The sequence below is a fragment of the Penicillium subrubescens genome, assembly GCF_028828155.1.
Source record: "Penicillium subrubescens strain IBT 31985 chromosome Unknown utg000006l_segment0_segment0, whole genome shotgun sequence".
NCBI classification, from domain to species: Eukaryota; Fungi; Ascomycota; class Eurotiomycetes; order Eurotiales; family Aspergillaceae; genus Penicillium; species Penicillium subrubescens.
Window position 1 is genome coordinate 980,391 of NW_026643156.1, and position 22,770 is coordinate 1,003,160.

The 22,770-nt window shown below is 48.2% G+C and overlaps 9 protein-coding genes across 9 annotated transcripts; 7 read left to right on the forward strand and 2 right to left on the reverse strand.

Moving 5' to 3' along the window:
• Window positions 1–1,002: 1,002 nt before the first annotated feature.
• N7473_008899 (uncharacterized protein) lies at window positions 1,003–2,061 on the forward strand (the record flags this gene model as incomplete). The annotated part of the gene is made up of 5 exons (XM_057154838.1): window positions 1,003–1,183; window positions 1,241–1,305; window positions 1,378–1,441; window positions 1,498–1,947; window positions 2,000–2,061. The coding sequence occupies 5 exons, from the start codon at window positions 1,003–1,005 to the stop codon at window positions 2,059–2,061; spliced, it is 822 nt and encodes a 273-aa protein (XP_057005968.1).
• A 504-nt stretch (window positions 2,062–2,565) lies between these two features.
• On the forward strand, window positions 2,566–3,582 carry N7473_008900 (uncharacterized protein; the record flags this gene model as incomplete). Its single annotated transcript, XM_057154839.1, has 2 exons — window positions 2,566–3,047; window positions 3,105–3,582. 2 exons carry the CDS (start codon window positions 2,566–2,568, stop codon window positions 3,580–3,582), a joined length of 960 nt encoding a protein of 319 aa, XP_057005969.1.
• A 1,649-nt stretch (window positions 3,583–5,231) lies between these two features.
• N7473_008901 (MFS transporter) lies at window positions 5,232–7,296 on the forward strand (the record flags this gene model as incomplete). The annotated part of the gene is made up of 7 exons (XM_057154840.1): window positions 5,232–5,493; window positions 5,596–5,695; window positions 5,760–5,772; window positions 5,826–6,043; window positions 6,095–6,244; window positions 6,297–6,697; window positions 6,749–7,296. The coding sequence occupies 7 exons, from the start codon at window positions 5,232–5,234 to the stop codon at window positions 7,294–7,296; spliced, it is 1,692 nt and encodes a 563-aa protein (XP_057005970.1).
• A 3,500-nt stretch (window positions 7,297–10,796) lies between these two features.
• Window positions 10,797–12,251, reverse strand: N7473_008902 (uncharacterized protein; the record flags this gene model as incomplete). Its single annotated transcript, XM_057154841.1, has 2 exons — window positions 10,797–11,568; window positions 11,611–12,251. 2 exons carry the CDS (start codon window positions 12,249–12,251, stop codon window positions 10,797–10,799), a joined length of 1,413 nt encoding a protein of 470 aa, XP_057005971.1.
• A 420-nt stretch (window positions 12,252–12,671) lies between these two features.
• N7473_008903 (LysM peptidoglycan-binding domain-containing protein) lies at window positions 12,672–13,308 on the forward strand (the record flags this gene model as incomplete). The annotated part of the gene is made up of 2 exons (XM_057154842.1): window positions 12,672–12,863; window positions 12,937–13,308. 2 exons carry the CDS (start codon window positions 12,672–12,674, stop codon window positions 13,306–13,308), a joined length of 564 nt encoding a protein of 187 aa, XP_057005972.1.
• Window positions 13,309–15,239: 1,931 nt separating this feature from the next.
• N7473_008904 (uncharacterized protein) lies at window positions 15,240–15,991 on the forward strand (the record flags this gene model as incomplete). Its single annotated transcript, XM_057154843.1, has 3 exons — window positions 15,240–15,423; window positions 15,485–15,556; window positions 15,612–15,991. Coding segments are annotated over 3 exons (636 nt in total), but the record flags the coding sequence as incomplete, so codon positions are not given.
• A 2,130-nt stretch (window positions 15,992–18,121) lies between these two features.
• Window positions 18,122–18,881, forward strand: N7473_008905 (uncharacterized protein; the record flags this gene model as incomplete). The annotated part of the gene is made up of 3 exons (XM_057154844.1): window positions 18,122–18,226; window positions 18,315–18,444; window positions 18,511–18,881. The coding sequence occupies 3 exons, from the start codon at window positions 18,122–18,124 to the stop codon at window positions 18,879–18,881; spliced, it is 606 nt and encodes a 201-aa protein (XP_057005974.1).
• Window positions 18,882–19,725: 844 nt separating this feature from the next.
• Window positions 19,726–21,372, forward strand: N7473_008906 (serine hydrolase domain-containing protein; the record flags this gene model as incomplete). The annotated part of the gene is made up of 7 exons (XM_057154845.1): window positions 19,726–19,816; window positions 19,888–20,112; window positions 20,169–20,229; window positions 20,306–20,414; window positions 20,473–20,574; window positions 20,624–21,145; window positions 21,217–21,372. The coding sequence occupies 7 exons, from the start codon at window positions 19,726–19,728 to the stop codon at window positions 21,370–21,372; spliced, it is 1,266 nt and encodes a 421-aa protein (XP_057005975.1).
• A 500-nt stretch (window positions 21,373–21,872) lies between these two features.
• N7473_008907 (uncharacterized protein) lies at window positions 21,873–22,336 on the reverse strand (the record flags this gene model as incomplete). The annotated part of the gene is made up of 2 exons (XM_057154846.1): window positions 21,873–22,079; window positions 22,163–22,336. The coding sequence occupies 2 exons, from the start codon at window positions 22,334–22,336 to the stop codon at window positions 21,873–21,875; spliced, it is 381 nt and encodes a 126-aa protein (XP_057005976.1).
• Window positions 22,337–22,770: the final 434 nt, after the last annotated feature.

The following is a 22,770-nucleotide window of genomic DNA, read 5'->3' on the forward strand; positions in this document are numbered from 1 at the left end:
ACTCCAGAAACAGTTCTGAGAGTCCAGCACCACCCATGCTCTGCTTTGTTGTTCTGCCTTCTGGTTGCCTGAGCATCAAATCAGAGGTAGTTGTTGTATCTGACACGAAGTCGTATGTTTCAAATCTGGCCCTTTAGCCCCATCGCATGGATGTCCATGTTATGGGATCTGAATTCAGATTGTCAATAACTGGTGATAGTTACAAAAAACCTACAAGTAGTAGTACGCCAGACCCTGTTTGATAGACCGGACCCCACATCGCGGCGGTCTCATACTTCTTATTCCGAGCAGCCCGCTGCAGGGGCCGGAGCCAAGGCGTTCAACGCACGGACGTTGTTGGTCCGGGGGTCCTTGTAAATTGGGGGCTTCCACATGGGACGCCTTTCAGGATTGTATCTGGGCCTGGAAAGTTGCCCAATCAACTATATTGACTCTGCCTGGTCCCCGGGAAATGATGCATTCCTTGGACCCTGCATGCTGCCATGTCACCGCTAGATAATTCGACGGGAAAGTTTTACTGGCAGGTTGAATGGAAGTGAGCCTTACCGGGGGCCATACTGTGCATGTTGGATAACCAACGCGACAAATTTAGCAATGGTTATCAATTCAGTATCCCGGTGCACCGCCCCTCGCACAGGCACCATGTTGCAGTGATGAAACTCAGGTCGCTGGATGAACGGGGCCAGTCGCAGACCACCAGATGCCCTTTCAAATCTGTGAAGATATAAGATACTACCATTCGGACAGTGCAATGATCTTCCAGTATCCCTTCTTGCGGGCATTTTGTCAAGTCATCTCAAATTTTCCCGTCATCTGACTCGTCTAATTGTTGGCGATGAGGTTTCTCAAAGGCCTATTTTGTGCCTTTGGCCTAATCAGCGTGGTCAGTGCTAAGGGGCTGTCATGGAAGCTTGATAAATCATGCCAAACAAATGGTAAGCCGGACAAGCTCTTCCGATTGACCCTCGAATGACAAGTTTCTGCTCTCCAGAAATCGGCGACATGGTCTCTAGCGCCGTGGAAAGGGCCTTTGCGATGGCGAGTGATGAATACGACGTACTCACTAAGGTGATTACGAATCAGGACCTGGGCCCGAATAGGGACAACATCCGCAATGTGGTCAAGTGGATGTTTATGAAAGACGGCGAAGAGCCAAATAGCAAACGACTGGGTGTACTCAGAAGTATGTCTATTTGCTTTTATGTTCTGATTCTCGGGGCCGAATTGCTGATTGTAACAGCGCGTCTGGGGATGCTCATCAGGGCGAAGGATCGTAAGGACAACGAGGTCCCGGATGGCAATACAGTAAGTCTTCTAGTTCAGCTGGGCAGGCCAGGTCAAGCGTGAATGGGATGCAAGTGGCTGACACATGACCAGATCGTGGTGTACTGCGGCTTCGACCGCTTCGAATCAAGGTCTGGCGGCCAGTGGTACGATAAGGGTAGGTTTTCTATTCAAAAAAACACTCACAACCTCCCTAATATAACGTTTACACAGACCTCGATGAGGTTATGGAGAAGAACGACTCATTTGAAGCATGCAAAGGCGTCGGAATTACCGTAGCCTACACATTGCCGTCTGAAGACAGTGATAAACCGTCCCAAGTTCAAATCTGCCCGTGGTTCATCAACTGGATGAAATCGGTGGATACTAAGAGCTTGAAGGACGCTAAAACCAAAGCTATGTTCTACCAGGGAGTCAGCAAAGCTCTGTCGAAGATGCACACATTGCTCACGCCCATTGACGTGGACTCGCTGCTTGACAAAGTGATTTTGCACGAGCTGTCGCATACAAGTGTTGCGGGCAAGTCACTAGATGTCGACGGGCCGAGCATTTTGAAGATCAGGTATGGGTGGAATAGGTGTCGGAAGTTGGCGCAGGAGGGAAGCGACGATGTCAACCGGGAATCGCAAGTCAATGCGGATTCGATTGCGCTTTGTGGGTCGGGTATGTTGGATTTTTATTGTGGATTTGATACATGATGCTGACAGTTCTATAGCTATCAGGTTTATCAAGGAGGGGAAAGAGGTTAAGGAGAACGGGGACGTCGTGCAGAGGTAAGGATCGATTGTAGTCTTTCGGGATAGGGGTCCATGAAGTGTCGCTGGTTTATACGTTGGGGAGGTATAATCTTTCTCAGTTTGACTGCTATATTTGTGAATGGGTGTTTATCTCCGTATGGAATCAAGTTTAACTTGTAATGCTTGAAGTTTCTCTCTACTATTGGTATCCTGTCAGGGATCGGCTACATCCTTAGATGCAAGCTCTCAGTATTGGGCAATTAGCAAAGGCACCGTGATACCTGGGCGCCTGAAAAAACATACATAGGAAACGACAAAAATAAGATAATTCCATCCGGCCAGAAAATGCCCGTCTATTGGCCATCAAAAAAGCAGATTGTTGCAATGCTCGTACCTAGATTAATCGCCAGGGTTTGATGCCGAGATCGAATCCGCCTCGCACGCAGCCTGACACCTGTAAGACTTAAATTCATTGCTTCCTCCCCCCCCCCCCCCGCCCTCTTTCCATCAACTATTAACCCAACCCGACTAAGACGCCATCGCCATGAAATGGTCATGGGGTTTTAGTACTCGACGCCGAGAGAAAAAGAGACTAGCCGAGAGACGCACGCGCAGCAGCGACCGTCCCGGCCCCCTGCCAGCTGTCCGCGAACGGGCCCTGACTCTGCAACTTCCACCTGGCAACACTGACTTGGTTGGAAAAAGTCGTCATCAATCAACCTGTGATCAGCAGCAATCTGCATTTTTTGCCAAACTCCCACAAGAGATCCGGTATCTGATCTATCGGGAGGTGTTGGCTCCTGCACATCATCCTGAACTCCATGTTGCCAGCGCACACCAACGACTTCTGAGTCGGCGCTGTTTTAATGAGGACCCAGATGTCCCGGGGCGGAGGCACAGCTGTTGGGGCGGTCGCTACAAGCAAGATGGCACAACGGCCCCGAATCCGAACCTAGGGGGCTACCAGCCCGAGGACGATTCTCCGTACCCCATAAGACTAGGGCTGTTGCGCTCATGCCGACAGGCGTATGTTGCTCGAGCCTTCCACACCTAATCATGTAAAACCCCACTAATTAGATCCAGATACTCGGAATCAATCGATCTACTCTACTCCCGAAACATCCTCAGCTTCCGCCAAACACGGACAGTCGTGGATCTCCAACATACCATTCTGCCCCAGCGCCTGCATAGCATTCGATCTGTGCATTTTTACTTCCTACTCCAACTTATCTGGTGCGATACGCACCTGGCAGTAGCGGAACCTTTCTGGCCTCTGGACATACCTTTCTTCTGGGAGTCTGCCTGGAAGGCCATTGCTGAGATGAAGTCGCTGCAGAGCCTTCGCGTCGAGCTAACTGATGGGCGTGTTGACGACGAATATCCAAACATGGATGGCTTGGTGCATCTTCTAAAGCCGATGATGACAGTCGGATTCCCGAAGTATGTGGTCCAGTTCGATTGGCCAATTGAGGCAGATGAAATTGCAAGGCTTTTGGGGAGCGAGCTGCCTTTTGAAGTTCAGGTCCAAGAGAAACCTGCAGATCACATTGACTACTGGTAGGGCCAGGTATTGTTTCATCTCATAGAGGGTAGGAATAGGCCGAGACAGCTCAATCAAAATACCTTGGAAGCCGGTTTGAACGAGGAATATGAGGGCCCATCGAAATGACGCTCCAAATTGAGCACTTTTGTGAACATCAACGACAGAGCTGTACAAATTACGAAGACACCACTGAACGCTCCTACCGCCTCTCTTATATGTACATTTCGTCGCTCTCCATAGGGGCCACTCGTCGAAGCTTAGCCTTTGCTCGAATATCCAAATCATGATTGTGGTTGTACTGTGCCTTTGCATTTTCTGTTTCTTTTTCTTGGGGCCTTTCTACTGAAAATTATATTTATACCTCACCAATGCTATTATATCTCTAAACATGTTTTGTTTACCAACGACACCTTGCTGGAGATGCTAATGTGTTTGTTCGAGTCAACAGTTCACTTTGACTTCGTGCATATGGCAGTCAATTATTTCTAAAGACATTATGAGTCTTCATGTAGAATATGATGTTTATCTATACAATTTGATTTCAATGATTACCATTGAACCATTACTCATCCAATATAGCTACCGCCTAGAATGAGACCTCAATGGACCCAGGCACGCCTATAGGCTTATTCAGCAATCGAATTTGCCCCTTGGCCAATCGGGGTAGATCGGGGAACTCAGAGAGGCCAAAGTCGATATTATGTAAAGAATTTTCGCGGCGGACATTAAGTGGAGCAGTAATAAGCGGAATAACACGCATAAACTTGATTTCAAGACCCATGAGGGCCCGAGAAAAACCGCGAGATTTGCGTTGTCCAATCTTCGCTTAGCATTCTTGGCAGATGGCCGGAATGTCGGATTGCAATTGTCCTTCCGAACGAGGCTTGACTCGGTGGATCGAGTGTGGATACTTGAGGCGTACGCCATACATCAGTGGCTGTAGCTTGACCCATAGGGCCATATGAAGCTTGTCTGGTTGGCCGACATTGCATGCACCGCACGGGTAAATTGATATTATCTAAGGTTGTTTCGGCTTCATGAAAGATTTTGGCGAGTTTTTAATGATAATAATAAGAAGCGGATGTCGTACTTTCTGCCTCCATTGTCCTCTTCCGATTCTCTCAAGCGTTTTCTGAGATCAGACGTCCTTAATCCTCACTCTTTGAGGAAGGTATTCTAACTATTGCTCCCGATCGGTCGACCTCAGCTAAGCAACTTGATCCTTTTCACGCCGATTCGGCTCAACTCTTCGGATTTCCAGAATATCGTTGCCGACGACCATCGACCGCTAGATAGTTTCAAAGTCAAAGAACTTGATCCATACTCAACGTCTAGCGCAAACTCGAAGCTCCGAAAGTAGCAGCAAATACTTGCATTTTCACTCCCGTTGCGCCAATTTCGAAATCTTCGCTGTCCCATCGCGCAATCTTTCCGGTGTCGACTACCATTCGAATTGCCTTGATGAGCCCTTGCATCTACGGACGGACTCCACCCACCATCGCGCCAAACGCCACACCCGATTTAACAACCATATACTAAAGACATACCGAAAGCGAGACGACAAGCATAGCCCTTCGCGCGAGTAGCATCAATCCGTTGCACCAACCGATCACCTCACCCCTCAATTTTATTCGTTGCCCTGTTGCGATCACTAAGACCCGCGCACCATGTTTGACTTGAATTGGAAGGACCTTTTAACCAACCGCGACCGTCGAGGATTCCCCGAGGTTGTGTTACCTCTTGCCAGTGGCTCTGCACCAAAGACTCAAGACCCCACAAATAATGGATCAAACTCCAGCCTTGATAGAGCTTCCCTTCAAGAGAAGGGTACTAGCGGTGCTCATGCTGGTACAACGCTAACCTTGGAAGCTCTCCGAGCTGAAGTTGAATCCGATATCGCTGCTTCGGGCCACGACACTGTTTACGATCGTATGTATACCAAGTTCGACTAAAAGTCATGTCGTCTAAAGACTAGATTTGATGTCCACTCCCTCACACTTTGAGTTAAAGCTAAATTGGCTCGAACTCCAGGGAAAGCGAAAATCATCAATCGAGCCGTTCAAGACATTGGCATGGGTAGATACCAATGGGGGCTGTTCGTTCTCTGCGGCATGGGCTGGGTTGCTGACAAGTACGTTTACACATCAATTGCCTCGGCAAGCGCTATTGACTAACAAATTCCCCTTACTTTATAGCCTCTGGCTGCAGGTACGACTTATATTCATTGATTTAGTCGAAAACTTCCCGCTGATAAACTGCAGGGTGTTGCCCTCACTTTGACTCCGGTCGCTATGGAGTTTGGTGTTTCTGAGACTGATTCTCGATTTGCGACCTGCTCTCTCTTTGTCGGTCTCATTATCGGTGCTTCATTTTGGGGTATTGCTTCAGACGCAATTGGCAGACGCCCAGCTTTCAATATGACCCTCTGTATCTGTGGTACTTTTGGTCTTGCTGCTGGTGGCGCACCGAGCTGGATTGGGTAAGTGTGTCTCAAGGCCTGGAAAATTTACCAAGCTGACATTTAATGCAGCACATGTGCGCTTTATGCCTGTTTGGGGCTCGGTGTCGGCGGAAACTTGCCTGTTGACGCGGCCGTCTTCCTGGAATGCCTTCCTCCCAATTCTAGTAGTATTCTCAGTGGACTGGCTACATGGTGGTCCGCTGGTACTTTGATTGCCAGGTTTGTAATGTGATTAACTTTTTCCCTTGTCAGGAAACTGACTTGAAGTTAGTATGCTTGCTTGGGCTTTCATCCCCAACTTCTCCTGCGAAAGTTATGCGACATGCACAAAGGCAAACAACTGGGGTTGGCGATACCTTGTATTGTCTCTTGGAGCCATGACTTTCGTCGGTTTCCTCTGCCGTTTCTTCCTCTTCACGTTGTACGAGTCGCCAAAATTCCTTGTCTCCAGAGGTCGTCAAGAAGAGGCTGTGGCTGCTGTTCAAGGAATTGCCTACAAGAACAAGACCACCACATGGCTCACAGAAGAAATTCTCAATGAGATTGGGGGATATCCTGAAGAGGATAAGAAACAGGGCCTTTCTACTGGAGAAATCATCAAGAGGTCTCTCGAAAGATTCTCATATCAGCAGGTTGCCCCGCTTTTCAAGAACAAGCGAACCGCACTTTCAAGTACGTTATCACGAATAGTCCCATCTTATAGCATTGCTAATCCTATTTTAGCCATTCTCATCTGGTTCTGCTGGACATGCATCGGAATGGGCTACACACTTTTCAACGCTTTCCTCCCGCAATACTTGAGTGCAAACTCTACCACCTACGAGACCTATCGGAACTACGCCATCACCGCAGTATGTGGTATTCCCGGGCCGCTTCTCGGATGGGTGACCGTCGATATCAAATACATCGGTCGCAAGGGAACGATGGCCGGTTCGACTTTGATCACAGGAATTCTCTTATTCTGCTTCACGGCTTCGAAGGATCCAAATATCCAGCTAGTCTGTTCCTCACTGGAGTCATTCTTCCAGATGATCATGTACGGTGTTCTGTATGCCTACACGCCTGAGGTTTTCCCTGCTCCCAATCGTGGCACGGGATCTGGTATTGCTAGTTGCTTGAACCGAATCGCAGGTCTCATGGCGCCAATCATTGGAATTTATGCCAGTACTGATCCAGTCGCGCCCATTTATGCCGCCGGCGCGTTGATCCTGGCTTCGTTTGTGGCGATGTGCTTCCTTCCTATCGAGACGCAGGGCAAGCAGTCACTTTAGACCATCAGCTATGATGAAACATTGGCCATGAGTGCACAGTGTTTGCCCTTATGAAAAGTCAATATACCTGGCCTAGAATCTATCTTTTGAGCTACGAAGTCGCTGGACTTCGGCCTAAGGTATATCAGATTCGGCACAAAAAATCAACATACAGCAGTATTTATGTTCTAAAATTCCTTATATCCGGAAGCATGCTGTACAAATTTCAATCAGGGAGTATTGACCCCCAGAACATAGTCGGTTAATTGTAGTATCCCTCAAGTTGATACTAGCCATATGACAAAGATTGTTGATAATTAATCTTCTAGCATTATGCTAGTGTGCTTGCTCGTCCTTCCGTTCCTGGCCGCCTGCACTGGCCAGAGAATATCAATGCAACCTAAATACTGAAATGAGGGCTAGCCTTTACGAGGAAGTAGAACCAGAATTTATACATTCACCCGGTGAAATATCAAACCCCTTTTTTCCGTGTTTATGTCAGAACCTCGAAAGCCGCCGGATATCTGTGGATCTAGACTCAACATGAATTTGCGTATTCCAGCAAACTCTGGAAATTCCGAAATTGACAGAAGGTAGTCGCGTTCTGGTTTCAATATTGGTGGCTGTGTCGAGTTCAAATGCCGAATCGCTGTCATGGCTGGGAACGGCATGAGATGCTGGCGGAAAATACCAGTAGATGGATGGAGGAACAACGGGATGCAGCGGATGATTTTGCGACAACAATCGTCGACGTCGATGCCGAAATTAATTGACGATTCATTTGAAACCCTCTGATATAAATCATGAGCGATCATAAGCGTGGCCCAGTAGAAGGTCATGAGGTGTATCCCAGCTATTTGGTCATTCGTGAAACTAGGCGGAGACTGCCACTCTGGTCGTGAAGTTTCCAGCGAAATGGCAAATTTTGCAGCCCATCGGTTTAAGCGGGTGATGGTAAAATATGCAGCTTGCTGAAGCTCTTGGCGTAAGTTCGAGTTCAAATGCTCTTTGCTTTCCAGTTGATCGATGCCCTCGTATAAGGAGGGAATTTCAAGAATGATGTCCACCAGTAAATCCTTAGCCGTCTTCGCGTGGTACTTCCATGGATCACTCATCCAACAGTGTTCCGAAAAAGGAGACCTCTTTCGGGTTACAAGTGCATGAAGTACCTGTTGAAGTGTTAGCTTGTCTCTAAGGCACGATGAAAGAGAGAAGTACTAGATTGACCCGTCCATCAACAAATATTCGATGAGCGACGCCCGTGCAATAATATATCGGGGGCTTAGAAACCATCAGCGCCAGATCGCCAGAGTGATGCACACTCCAGCTACGATAGTGTTGGCTCCTGTCAACCCAGTCACTTCCATATAATGCCTAATTCGAATTGTGGGAAAGTGAGTCATTAATGTAACATGGCCGGTTAGGAAACTTGGCTGGCATAGTGGCGTACCTCGTAGAAGCTGAATACTCGCGTAGCACAAAGAAGCTCTAGATTATTCTTGCTATTGGTGGTGAGTATTTTTCTCATCTGCTGCAACGCAATGCCGTGAAGCCTGATTGCTTGTTGCTTCATCGAATGTGGGTTGTCATCCACACTCGCCGCCGATCGGAGGGCCATAGCGCCAATAGCAGTATGAAGGAGGGCACTGTGTGGGAGAAGATCCCTCACTACACTAATCGAACCTCCAAGAGTACGCTGATTTTCATCAAGAAGAGCCGAACATCGACTGTTTGGTAGATATGAGTGCCAGAACATTCCTTCAAAGGCAGATTCCAAAGCGGCACGGGAAAAAGTGACCTGGTCCATGATGGTTCCTGACGAAAGTGATTGTGGCCGTGAAATCACAAACGCAGGCGTGGGGCTCAGCTGTAAACTGCTCTGAGTGTAATCGTTTCCCTTGGCGCTTGAGAGTTCTGGACCTTGTTTGCTTTCGTAGTATCGATGTATAGTCAAAGACTTGTCATATCCCTCGCATGGGATGCATGCCTTTCGACATTGTCCGCACGAGGGCTGAACCAAGTCACACTACACCTTCGGTTATCTTCATGAGAGCCGGGGTATTCCTCCGATGTAGCTTGGGGCCTGTCGACTTACACCTTTCTTGCGCCGCCTGCAGGTACGGCATCCTTTAGAGCGACCTGGAACTCCCACCATTGGTAATTGAAACTGATAAAATGAGACACACATGAAAAGATAGCGATGCTCGAGGGTTCTTCTTACATTATCGCAGGATATTCTCTTCAAGTCGCTTTTCCTATTCAAACTCAAATTATCATGCGGTTAGATGTATTCTCTGCCCTTGATTCTTTGAGGCTATCAATCGAAGTCGAGAATGTCTGAGATTCGGACAGATCTTGCATAAGCACAGGAATCTGAGATGACAATGCTCCAGGCTAAACCCAAAAAGGATAGCGCGCATTCGTGTCTTGATATGTATGCCATTTGGGGGCCGAATGGAACCCCCGCAGATCGATCCTAGGCGTCGAAGAGCCACTTCCTGACTTTCATGGTGGCCTTCATAAATAATGGCTGGCAGTCCCGCGGGCTTCACATATGCCCATAACTCTGCGATACAGCCTTCGGGGCCAAACCAGGTGCTCGACCAACTATCCAACCGCAGGGGCAAAGACAGACCCTTTGGAGCTCACGTCTCTCAGCACGACCTTATACCATGAACTCTTCCACCTTACCGACTCCGACGGCAGCGATAGCGATTGGCCGGGTGAAGGCTGTATGTTATGATGTTGTCTTCTCACAAAGACGCAAAACGCTTGGGAAAAACTGACTTGTTTTCGCTGATTACTTCGCTAAGGACATTATGAAACTCTAGGCACAGGGGGTGAAGACGCTGGGTAGGAGGAACGCCAAACCCACGGCTAACCGAGAGGTCGTGGAAGAATACATCCAACATCAACAACGAACGCCACCAATCGAGAACGAAGCAGGAGGATGATGCGGACACCGGAGAGGGAAAGCAGGGATGGGGATGCAGAGGAAGCAGCAGACGAATGTGAGGGCGGATTGAGAGATATATCGTGGGATTGAGGGCTCTGAGGGCGTTTGGATACTGTTTTTGGGCTGGTTTTTGGGCTGGTTTATATGGCATGACGCCGTTTTCCTTTGTATTTACTGTTTCATGCGTGTGGGCTGGCATTCGGATCACTCTTGCTTCCGCCGGAGGGAGCGCCTGCATAGCCATTACGCCACTAGTTAGGCTGCAACAGGTTAATAGAGTGTTGATTGATTGATTGATTGATTGATTGACATTATGAAACTCAGTTGGAATTCTCGTCTGCAGGCACTGCTAAACGCTCCAGAGCCCTATGTCTTCTTTTCCATGAGTGCGTATATTCTCCAGAATAGTCCATCCACAGCAACGCCTCGTGTATTTTTCGGGCCACCTGGTTGGATACTGGCGTGATCCAAATATCGCCATATAATATAGTTTGGATAGCGGTATATGATACGGGGGGTAGAGAATGCTGAGTGTCAATGCAGATCAATGTTACAGACAATTTCACTAGCTTGATATAGAGCCCGTACAACTGTTGACTCCCATATGTCTCCGCAATCTCTTTATTCTGATCTCGTTTGCGTTTGGCGAGTCGTTTTCCTCCCACCACAGCCTGTTGCTTCTATATTCGTAGCTTTCAACCTCTTCCTGTGCCCCATTCTCGCGAAGAAACGACACAATATCTCTATTGCCCAACTCCATCGCGAGCTGAAGCACTGAACCTGTCTGTCTAGACGACTTGCTCTTCTCAAAGCCCTCGAAAGGAACATTCACATCTGCGCCGCTCTCTACTAGCAGCTGCACCAAATGCGCGTGGCCCTCATTCACCGTATGAGCAAGAGGTGAAGCAAAGTGCCAAGTATCCGCGTAACCCTTAGGACAATGTACGTCAGAGTACTCTAAGTCATCGAAGTCCGGATGCGTTCCACGCGCTAAGAGAAACCTAGCAAGTTGCCTATCCTCCTGCGACGCGGCTAACGTCAGAGCTATCGTTTTCTGCATACAGGTACTATCGCTGATGACAAGGCTCGCGATTTTTTCGTCCCTTCTCATCACTGCCTGCACCAGCGCACACTCCGTGTCAGATACAGCATAGCGAGGGCGCGCCCCTGCACTCAGGAACAACTCTACGAGCTCCACGTCCCCAATTCTGGCCGCCAATTCTAGCGGCCCCGTCGAATTCCTGTGTGGCCCTCCTATATTCACACGCACCCCGTAGCTGAGTAGAGCGTATATAGCCTCCATATTTCGCTTCGTGATCGCACACTCAAATGCATCCCTAAGCTCCATCTAACTTTGCTATAGTAAAAACGACCCGTACTCCCAGAGAAGGCGCATCATATCCAATTTCCCAAGGAGCACTGCGAGCTGCATCGGGGAACTAACGACCTTTGCTAGGCTTCCAGTAAGCTGCCGCCCCGACAGCTGATTCGCGCCCCTGCGAAGCAACCCCTCCGCAAGCTGTACGTGCCCATGTACAACGGCTATCTCGAGCAGCGACAACCCCCGCTGATCAGTCACATTGACATCGCACCCTTTCACATCCAAAAGAAACTCGATGATATCCACATGCCCACCCTGAGCCGCCAGGCACAGCGGATGCGGCGGTGGCACCGGGTCTCGAAACCGCCAGTCAACTCTCACCCCGTAAACAGTCCGTCCCGCAGGCTCATGGACGACGTGCATCCAGGGGCCCCGCGAAGGAATCTCAGACCCGCCCTCGAGAGATTTCTGCATCGTTCGCATCAGGCCATATTGGGCCGCCCAGCGGACTGCAGCCGCACCTCCTCCGGCGCTAGCAGACTGGCCGCGCGTCCGCTGGGCATCCTGTGCATAGAGCAGCGGATCGAATATCAAATGAAAGCGGCAGTTGGCGCGGGATATGGCGTTTAGAGTCGAGAGTGATGTGATATATTCCCCAATTTGCTGAAGTATCTCAGCTGGAAGCGAGTTGAGAGACATTGTTGTAGCGGTAAATGCAGATGGGAACCGTAGTTTGGTGGTTGGCGTGCGAGGGGTTGGCTGCGGGTGGGGGAGATTGGAGGTGAGGATCAAGCTTATGACAAGGCGCGGGGGAAGCGAGTCAAGCTAAATTTGCGCCCAGTGGAATAGTTTAATTAGATTACTTGATCCAAGAAGTCAATTCTCGATTGGCGCAACAACTCAATGCGTCGACCATGGGCGACACAGGGACAACTGCTCTAAGTTGATAAGCGATATTCGAGAGTCCTTGGCGTATGAATGTCAGTTATAGTGAGGCCATTTCCAGGCCATACTGCTCGCCCTCTTACTGCAATCGAGTTTCAAACTTACAGTAAACATTCAAAAATCCACACACTATTGCGGTACCATCCCGTACAGCGCTATTCTATGCCTTCCATAATGAAGCTCGCGCACCTTTTCTGGCATTGTCTGGTGACCTCCCTCACCGAGGCGTATCTCGTCTCCCCTGCAGGCACTGCCGCACCTAGAACAACTGAGGATTGCACGCAATGGGTTGAGTATTCTTCTGGGCTAACCTGTGAGTTGTTGGAAACGTACTTTGGAATGACGGAGGTAGAATTTGAGGAATGGGTAACGTGGACATGCATCTACCCTAGCGTGTAATAGTTAATATTGTAGGCTAACCATCTTCTTTTGCTCTCAGAATCCCATCGTCACTGAGCTCGGCGACGGCTGCGAGCTGTTACCAGGGTTATACTACTGCGTACACGTCAACTTCACCACCATATCTGTGAGCTCGGTGAACCTGATCAGCACAACCATCAGCATTTTCTCTTCCACAACAGTCGTGTCGGCGACGACGACAGCCACCACGACCACGACATTGACATCGACCGGGAACGGAGTGACAACCCAAACTCCCTACGAGTCTGGCATCACAGATGACTGCGATGAATTCCACCTAGTAGTCAGCGGCGATACGTGCGCAGACATTGTGTCCGACGCGGGGATTACACTTTATGATTTCTATTCCTGGAATCCGACGGTGGGACTGATTGTTCGGGCTTGTGGTTAAGGGACTATGTTTGTGTTGGTCTTTTGTGAATGGAGTATTCGATCAGTACCCTCGAGAATTCCGTCGCAGGATAGCAGCTAAGCTATTATCATAAAAAACGAATATGGTATCATGGATCGTAATAGCAAGCTGTAAGCATGCGTGATAACTCTGGAGAGACTACAATATATTCTGGCACCGACCCTTTGAATCGGAAACCCCCATGGGCGATGTCAAATTAACTCTTGAGGACTAACCTTCGATAAACAACACACTGTATTTACTTCACCATAATGCCATTTCGATTGCACCTTTTGGCCAAGATACAGCCCCACACCGTGAGAAGACTTATTGAGCTGAGATTTACCATGGCGATGCTCTTGAGATAGTGGCTATCACTAGGTATAGATTGTATCTATACTCCGCTACTTAAGGAGTCCACGCACACTAGTCAGACTGTCAAATCTGGCTCTCCTATACCTAGCAACGATATATGTGTATTTAGTCGCTGAAGGGGCCATTATACGCCACACCAGTCTCATTTAGCTATGCAGCCTTCAGCTTTATGGAATAGCCGCCCAGCATTGGGCAAGAGCTTCATTCTGCCTCATGAAACCATCGTTACGGCGCTATTTAGGACCCTCATTGAGACCCGTATTAAGACCCTCGTCGGGACCCTAATTAGGACTCCGATCATGACCCTTATTAAGAGTTCCATCAAGGGCCTTATTAGGTTATATCACAAGGTACCCAATTTAGGCTTCGTTAAGTTGGTTAGTGTATGTATCGATAGCCATCTACGGTACGGTCGTAATAGGCACGCACCTCCTGCTGCGGTAAACATAACACCATCTGGAGCATTCGGCTTCAGTCCCGTTCTATGCTTCACTGGTTGGATGTAGGTCAATTTGGCGGCTGTTTTATTCCAAGGATGATGGCCATATTGACGATATTTTACCCAGCGCCGTGTATTTCTACTTACCCGAGGTCAAGACATGACCTTAAAAGACATCAGAGAGGTCTTTAACATCGGCCTTGGCGTTAAATATGCTCGAGGGGAGCAAAGGGACCTTGTACGCCAGCGAAAGTTCCAGACTGAGTTTGATGATCGACTAGCCACGGCTTAGACTTGGTAAAACAGCTCGGTGGATTTCACGTTTGAGTCTGTCCCTCACCTCATTAGCTTTTCTCTCATGAAATCTACTACCTGTTCTCATACACCTTATACGTCAACCATGGGAGATTCTCACCTAGCCTTCTGCAAAGCCTGAAAATCATTGGACAATTGTTGGCGTGCTAGTTAAGATGTGCCGAGTTGTAACCCATATCTCCCGAACGTCGGTCATCGTTTCGGCTCCACCTTTGCTCGGTTGAGGCCAACTACAGAGCGGTAGGGGGCTCCGTAGTCGAATACCACAAAAGTAAAAAATCCGGCTCCACTCTTTAATTTTGACCCTGGGCTGATTTATTCGTAGACTCTAAAGGTTTTCCCGTCAATTTTTTCGCGGAATTGCGCGTTATCCTTGAATTAAGTTGCGGGGTGCATGCACTACATTGGTCTCAGGCTTCGCGATAATTCCTGTCGAATCGGGCGATGGCATGGATCAAATGCCAAGATGTAAGATCAAGGGTCGCCGTGTTTCAAGGTTCCTCCTGTTTGAATGATTTAGCCTATCTTATAAGAAAAGAAGTCGTATTAATCCCTACGTCCCCCGAAGCCAGAACGCCGTCCAGACAGAAAACTCTTAGCCTTCTTCCTTATTTGCCCCGGTGGGCTCTTCAGCCTTACCCCCAAACCGATGTCTTTGTCAACACATACCGTCGACAATAGTACAGCTGGAAGTGAGACCCAGCCTTTTCCAATCGGGGGGTCCCCATTGGGAACAACTAATGGAGTCCAAGTATGGCTCCCGGAAGTAAGAAGGTATAAAGACATAGGCTAAACAATGCAGGACTACACCGATCAAGGGGAAACTGTTGTGATTGTAACAGTCATCATGATTATTGTTACCGCTCTTATTGTGACTCTCCGTATAGCGGCTCGCTTTTTTGTCTTGCGGCTGAAAGGGGCGGATGACTGGTTGATCATGGCAGCCACAGCTGTAACCATGGCTAATGTTATTTGCATTGTCATAGGTGACTCAGACCTAGTTGGTTGACCTTTGACACGAATTCGAGCAAACCTAATCATCTAAAGGAGTCAAGTACGGGACCGGGCGTCACGAGAGCACACTTCCCATTGCTCAATCCCAAGTAGCCATCAAGGCGCGTCATCCCAGCTCCATTAACCATCATTCCTAACCTCTTGCGGTTTGAGTCTATAGTATCGGCTTGTATCACATCTGCTATATACAGCTGCAACAGTCCTCGTGAAATCGTCATTGCTCATTCTATAATTACGGTTATTCCCACCACGTTCGTTGTGGCGATGGGTCTGACTTTCATACTGGCCGCGTCGTTCAGGTGTCATCCGATTGGCGCCTCATGGACTCCGTGGAAATACAAGCTCAGTAGCTTTACTTGCTTTCCAGCATTGCCATTCTGGATTGCGTTTGGCTCTCAGTTTCTGGTGTCCGACATCGTGGTCCTACTACTTCCGATGAGAACTATACTAGGTGAATTGGTACCTCGCCCATGCGATATGCAGTCTATCTGCCAATGTGATGATTTCCAAGACTCCACATATCACACCAAAAGAAAATGATACTTGTTTTTCTCCTCTCGCTGGGGGCATTGTCAGCCATCCTATATTCATTCTCTTGACTTTTTGCTAACTGAAGAACAGTGCTTGTGACGCCGGTGTTGTTCGCCTAGTATATGTCATCAAATTATACACGACCGAAGATGCTTCCTTTCGTATCGATCTCCTCGACCATAGAAATATGCTGCGCTATTATTGCAGCCAGCATCCCCCCGACAAAAGTCTTCGTCGATCGGTTGTTCCCGAATCTCATCAGCAGCACACGGCAAGGCACAAGTTATTGGCAGCAACGGCAACTTGGCAGCATAGAACTAGGTTCCAACAGGGACCGTCACCGTCGCAATCCCACAGGCAACATGACCGACAATTCAAAGTTGCCTCTAGAAAGCAAAAGTGTCAACCCCAATGGGTTGCTACTCGTACCAAAACAAGGATGAATATCACGTCAATTGATTTCTAGATGGTGCAACACTTTTATATGGCGAATCTCAGTCATTTAAGTTGTCATTAGGCACCAGGATATTCAACCTCCGTGGACCTCCGTTATACTGTAAGTTCATGGGTATTTCAACCCCCATAAGCACCCTCATTTCATGTTTCTTAATCAATCAATCATTCAATCACTCAATTCAATAATCTCCCCTTTTTGATTCCGTTGCCCTGATTGGCCCATCTCCAAGTACTCCGTAGCTGTCACATTGTTGATAAAAAGTCAACCCAGCATATTGGTGACTCGAGATTTCGAGATGAATACATCCTCTTCGCCAGTCAGCAATATCGAAAATTATCACTATGAGCCTCCTCCGTATAGGACCAGATATCTGACACGAGGTCGTCTTGGATAGGAAGCAGGGAAAACGAATGTGTTTGAGACCACACAAACTTTGCGTTGGATATCATTGTCTTATTTCTCGTGTTTTTGTAGATTCATGTGTAGCCTGATGTCATTGGCAGTTTCCTTCGGCTTCATCATTGACATATGGCCTTGGCTGCTCACGAAGTCGATACCCCGTGTACACCTTCCGAGAACACGACGGAAGCGAGAACGCGTCTTATCGGCACGTCTTGGGGTCCTGCAATGTCTGATCAAAACGTCGCACTTCTTCAGAGCCTTGCTACGATGACCTGATGCACAGTCATCAAAAATTTAAAGCCCATGTCATAAATAGGCTGTAATCTTTCTAACTGTGTTTGCCCAAGAAATACATGCGAATTCACGATTCCTAGCTAGTGTGTACTTTTCAGCACGGACTAGTCGCTACTCTGCCAGCGAGAGTGTGTGTGTACTGGCGAATTTTCCATGCTACAAAATACGCAGCAAACATGCACCAGTAAGCAAATGGCTTCCCTCGGTTAGTGTAGCCGGTGGGAATCAAGCGTGCTGATTGGTGTGCCTGGTACAGGATAATTGGCTAATCCACCACTAAGACTGGATAGTTTCTTGTTTGCTCTAGGTACTCCATACACACGGACGCTCACTTCAAGTCTCTCATGAACGATTAATCTCGCTCTTTTTGCCTGACCGAGATCTTTCCTCCGTCCGAGTTGATGCTGTACACCTGATATGAATGTAGGCTCCCATTCGAGTGAAATCACTTCAGGAGAGCAGTTTGACACGATCAACTTCATTAGTTCCTCGACATGCGGCCGGGCATACAGTATTTGCACATCACGCGTCAAAATAATAGTTAGTTAATTAGTTAGGTTATAGGGATGACCCTGTCAATGACTAATTATATCCTCCGCTCGGTTTTATCCCGACTCAGTCCAACTCGATGTAGTAATTCACCCCATATGGCGAGTGGACCGGAAGCTTAGCCCCCAGCCGGAAGTCCAATCGACCCTCTATCCTGGCATACGCGGCTCTTGAGAAATTACACTAGGCGCTTAGACCCGATGGGTCTTGTGTAATGCCATCTAAACAATTGAGTCAGAAAAGAGCACTAACTAACTTAAGTCTTCAAACCCATGGCAAAGCCCACCCAAAGTAAGCTAGCGCTCTTCAAACGATAATCACATCTCTCTACAAAAGAAAGGGGCCGCCGCTGTTCCGTGCGGGAGATTTTGGAGAGACATCCAACTTTCTCTCAACTATTGTCGCTCCTTTCAGTCATTCGCTTAAAATTCACCAACATGGTGCGTCTTTCCTCTCTTTTTACCTTCCTCGGGCTCCTGGGCACGCCTCTAGTGGCTGCGGCCTTCAACGAAACAGAGCAGAATGAGAATGCTACCTGTGATGTAAGTGACATCTTTTGTTTCCTTACGAACCCAGCCTGAATCATCGCAATGAGGGATACCAGTGACTGACATATTTTGTCCCGATCAGAATAAATGCTTCTATAGCTCCTTCAACGGGTCCTGCGCCAACGACGCGACATGCATGTGCGACCAGACGAAATACCGCGAAACCTACTTTTGCTGCCTGGGAACGAAGTGCGCCAGCTCCGTCTTACCTGGTAAGCTCCGTCACGCTCCATTCGCGATCCAAATCGATCACTAATAAAAAGTCGCGTGATATTTAGACGCCATCGTTCGTCAGGAATCAGCTTGCGAAGCCTGGAATATGCCATTCACGTTCGATGCCTTGGCTGTTTGCGGAATTACCCTGACCACCTCCACGACTGTCTCTACAAGCGCTGCTTCTACCGGCGCCGCGAACTCCGCCGCGTCGACAACCTCCACAACCTCCACAGCCTCGGCGACCGCCTCTGCCGGTTCCTCCACTGGTACATCAGCGGTATCTTCCACCAATGCATCCGGGTCAACGTCTACGGCCAGTAAGGCCAGCACGGGTACGTCGACATCAACCCCGACGGGTAATGGCGCGTCGTCAAACAAGGTTATGCTGAATGCTGTTGTGGGTATCGTTGCTGCATCGGTGATGTTGTCCTAAGATGCATCGATTCCCATATAAAGATGATTAATTGTGGCAGACTAATGAGCAGTGCCTACTTTTCCTATCTTTGATGGAGGAGGGGGTGGGTTTTACACGTATCATAACTTGTATTACTAGTCGCTAATTGCAACCACTCTCTGTAAATCGCTAACTAGTTACAAAATCTCGATGAATGTACTAAGCTCGACGGAACTATGACAATCCTACTAGTCTCTCTGAAGCTAACAAAATAACAATTTGCGATTGGCCATTGAAAAGCTCCGTTGTTTTGCCGAGAAATAACCACAACACAATGCAAGATCTCCGCGAGAACGCCGATTCCGGGGAAGCGGGGAGCGAGACCCTGATGTGCGGGGAAGTCGCGTGCTCATGAAGTGTAAGTGATGAGCCCCTCATTTTGAAATCTCGACGAAAATAAACAATAGCAGCCTGAGCATCAAAGATTCATCATATAGTAGCCCTTCTTCTGGGGCGTATTCAACTATCCACGCGAGCGCAAAAGACTAAAGTAGAAAGCAACCCGGGAGTAGAGATACATCGGTTTTCTCTGCTCTAGCCGACTGTACTATGTTTAACTCGATTATTTCGCCATTTATAACAAGAATGTAACCTCCATTATGTAAAGAATATCGTGAATGTTGTAGTCATGAATTCAGCCTCGGTCGCCCAAACGTGGAGAGTTAGTAATTGGACCTCGGCTAGCATCCACAGTTGACCTTCGTATTGATCAAGGCAATGTGACGGGTAGTCATTACAATGAGAAATATCTTGAAACTGAGAACATCTCGTTGGCCTTTGTGAGCTAGAAACAATTTTCGATCATCCCAAACCAAATTGAGTTATGGATTCCCTCGATCGCATTTTGGACGGATTCACAGATCCTTCGACGGGATCGTTGCATGGTGCAGTGTTCATCGTGGTCGACAGATCGGGTATGACAGAATTTATCAACATCCAATGCACTCAACACGGAGTTCCCCGGGTCTGACTTGCTTCTGAGTAGGGAAAACACTTTACAGCCGCACATCTGGGAGAACAAATGCCGATGCACATAATGTAGAGCCCCTGAAATTAGATTCATTGTACTGGATCGCATCGATGACGAAGCTTGTAACTGCGGTAGCTGTGATGCAACTCGTCGAACGTGGAGTCCTTTCATTAGACGATGATGTTCGCGAAAGGGTCCCGCAGCTCAAGAATATACAGATCCTACGAGACATGAAGCCAAGTACACGGATATCATCACCAGTGCTCTGGGAGAGCCCAATTACTGACGTTATATAGGTAGTTCTCAAGGGGTGATGCAACCAGAGCTTCAACCAGTTCAAGGAAAGATAACTCTCCGGTAAGCTAAACCTCGTCTTTCCTGGCTCATATCTTGGGAAATCATCAATATACTGATCCCATCTGCAAATACCCAGTGACCTGGTGTGTCACGCTTCTGGCTTCGTATACGACAGTTCATCGAGTCTGTTGAAAACGTGGTCCAAATCTGAGGGCCGAAAGGCACACACTTTCTCCGGGAGTTTGGTAAGTCTCCCGTTCTTTTTTTGAAACTGCCACTTCTCTACAAATTCGAAATTTAAAGACTCACTATTCTTGTTACAAGGATGGATACACTCACCCACTTCTCTTCGAACCCGGAACATCATGGGGATATGGAGCCGGTTTGGACTGGGCCGGGCGCTTGGTAAGCTAGTTTGAACACATTATGGACCGGTATCAACTGATCATCGCAGATTGAAACTGTCTGCAACTGTTCACTCGAAGAATACATGCAGTCAAACATCTGGTCCAAGCTCGGAGCTACATCGACAACCTTCCATCCAGAGCTATATCCGGAGACTCTCCCCCAAAAGTTAGAGATGGCGAACCGTGTGAGTATTGGACAGGGAACAAAATCTGTGAAACCCAGTCCAGTCATTCTGGGCCAGCCACTGAAAGATGATCTGGGAGGAATCGGACTTTGGAGCACACCGAATGACTTTATCAAACTCCTGACAGCTCTCCTGAGGGGTGGACAGCCGCTGTTGACAAAAGCAAGCGTTGATATACTATGTCGACCACAGCTTAGCGATGCCTCTCGGGCGGCAATGCCCAAGCCGCTTGGAGGTCAGATGCGACGGGTTCTTGGGATCAAGTCAGTCGATGACATTGACCAGGCAGACCATTGTTTGGCTGGAACGATAACGTTGAAGGACATTCCCGGTCGCCGACCAAGTGGGACAGTGAATTGGAGTGGGCTGCCGAACCTACATTGGGTAAGATAAAATTCAAACTATTTCTCAACAAATTTCATGAAATTTTCTAACGACCACATCTCGGCGACTAGTGGATCGATCAACAAACGGGGATTACAGCTGCACTTTTCACTCAACTCATGCCACCCGGTGACGCCGCTGTGACAGGTCTATTGATTGAGTTAGAAACGGTACTGTATAAAGCTCTACGCAAAAGGGAAAACGCTGGTGTCAGTGGGAGATTGTAGAAGGAGAGTATATGATGTCAACCTGGCAAGAGGATCTCGGCGATGCTCCATGTATAAGCTCATCCTTCAAATCTCACATTCATAGAAGCCTCTCGGTGGCTATTTTTCCAATTTAAATCAAGTACAACATTGAGTTTTTTCTCCCCATTATTTTAAATTTTCAGCGTATGCTTAATATTGAAGATATTCTGCGCTCGTTCCCGGCCCCAACTTGACAACAACATGAGTAGTTGGCTTTGATATGATCCTTAGTTTTCATTGGTCGATAATATCGGTGGCGGATTAAGAGAAAAGCCGAAGGGTATCATCACGTGTCAGGGTACCCGCAGCGGGAAGCCGGACCAGGCCAAGCTAACCCATTTGAGTACTTCACCACAAATACAAGGTTAAATTAGGGGCCATCCTGGATCGTCGACTAGAGGGCCAAAGCCACCGCATTGGATGCCCCAAAGCATGCTGACAGCAATTATGATGGCTCTTCCTTCCCCAGAAGGCTCAGATCAGAATGCCAATTTCTGGGAACGTCGCCAAGCCTTGACCCCCTCGAACACGCGCTTCGAGTGTTTGTCGGTGTATGTGAGAGAAGTGTCGCGCCAACTTGTCTTCTTGCGATGGACACCATGTTCGCACTCGCCTTTTTCATGGTACAGGTCACCGTTGAGGTGTCCGCGAAACTCAAACTCCCATTCAAGTTTGCCAACCTCTATCTTGTGATCAACATACGAGAGAGACCCTGTCCTGTGGTGTCTCCCAGACAGTATGGCCGAATCCCTGGCCGTCATTGAGATACCACAGCTACCGCGTCAGGTACTTCCACGGGGCAGTGGTTTTCAACATAACCCACGATGACACTAGCACTACCGATGCTGAGAGCCAGCATATAGACAAGCTCCTCTAGGCCAAAGATCTGATTGATGACATCTACAGGCTGCAACTTGCTATCCCCTGGCTCACCCGGGACCATTTTCCGAACTCGGGGATTTGCATCATCACCATCTGAGAATGCGACCCAGAACACGTGAATTGAGCTCACGAATCCGATACAATCGAAACTGACCTACTATCTTCGACGAAAGAGAGTCCAGATCAATGCAATTTTCTACAACATGGACCAGTGGACATCAGCACATGGCAAATTCTCGAGCCACACACACTTAAGTCATTTCCCCTTCAAAGGCTGCAGTGGCCAAAATCCCTTCTGACTCCTTACACACAATACCGTGTGGTGATTCAACAGTGGTCCACATTGTGCAAAATTGCGTTGATCTAGACTCCCCTTCGGACTCGGTTACTCTGTCAGCGGTGCTGATGGGTTACTGCGGTATCATCTCTACAGAGCTCCTGGGTGAGATTATTGCACACGGTCTGATTGAAAACATCGCCACGGTGTGCACATGA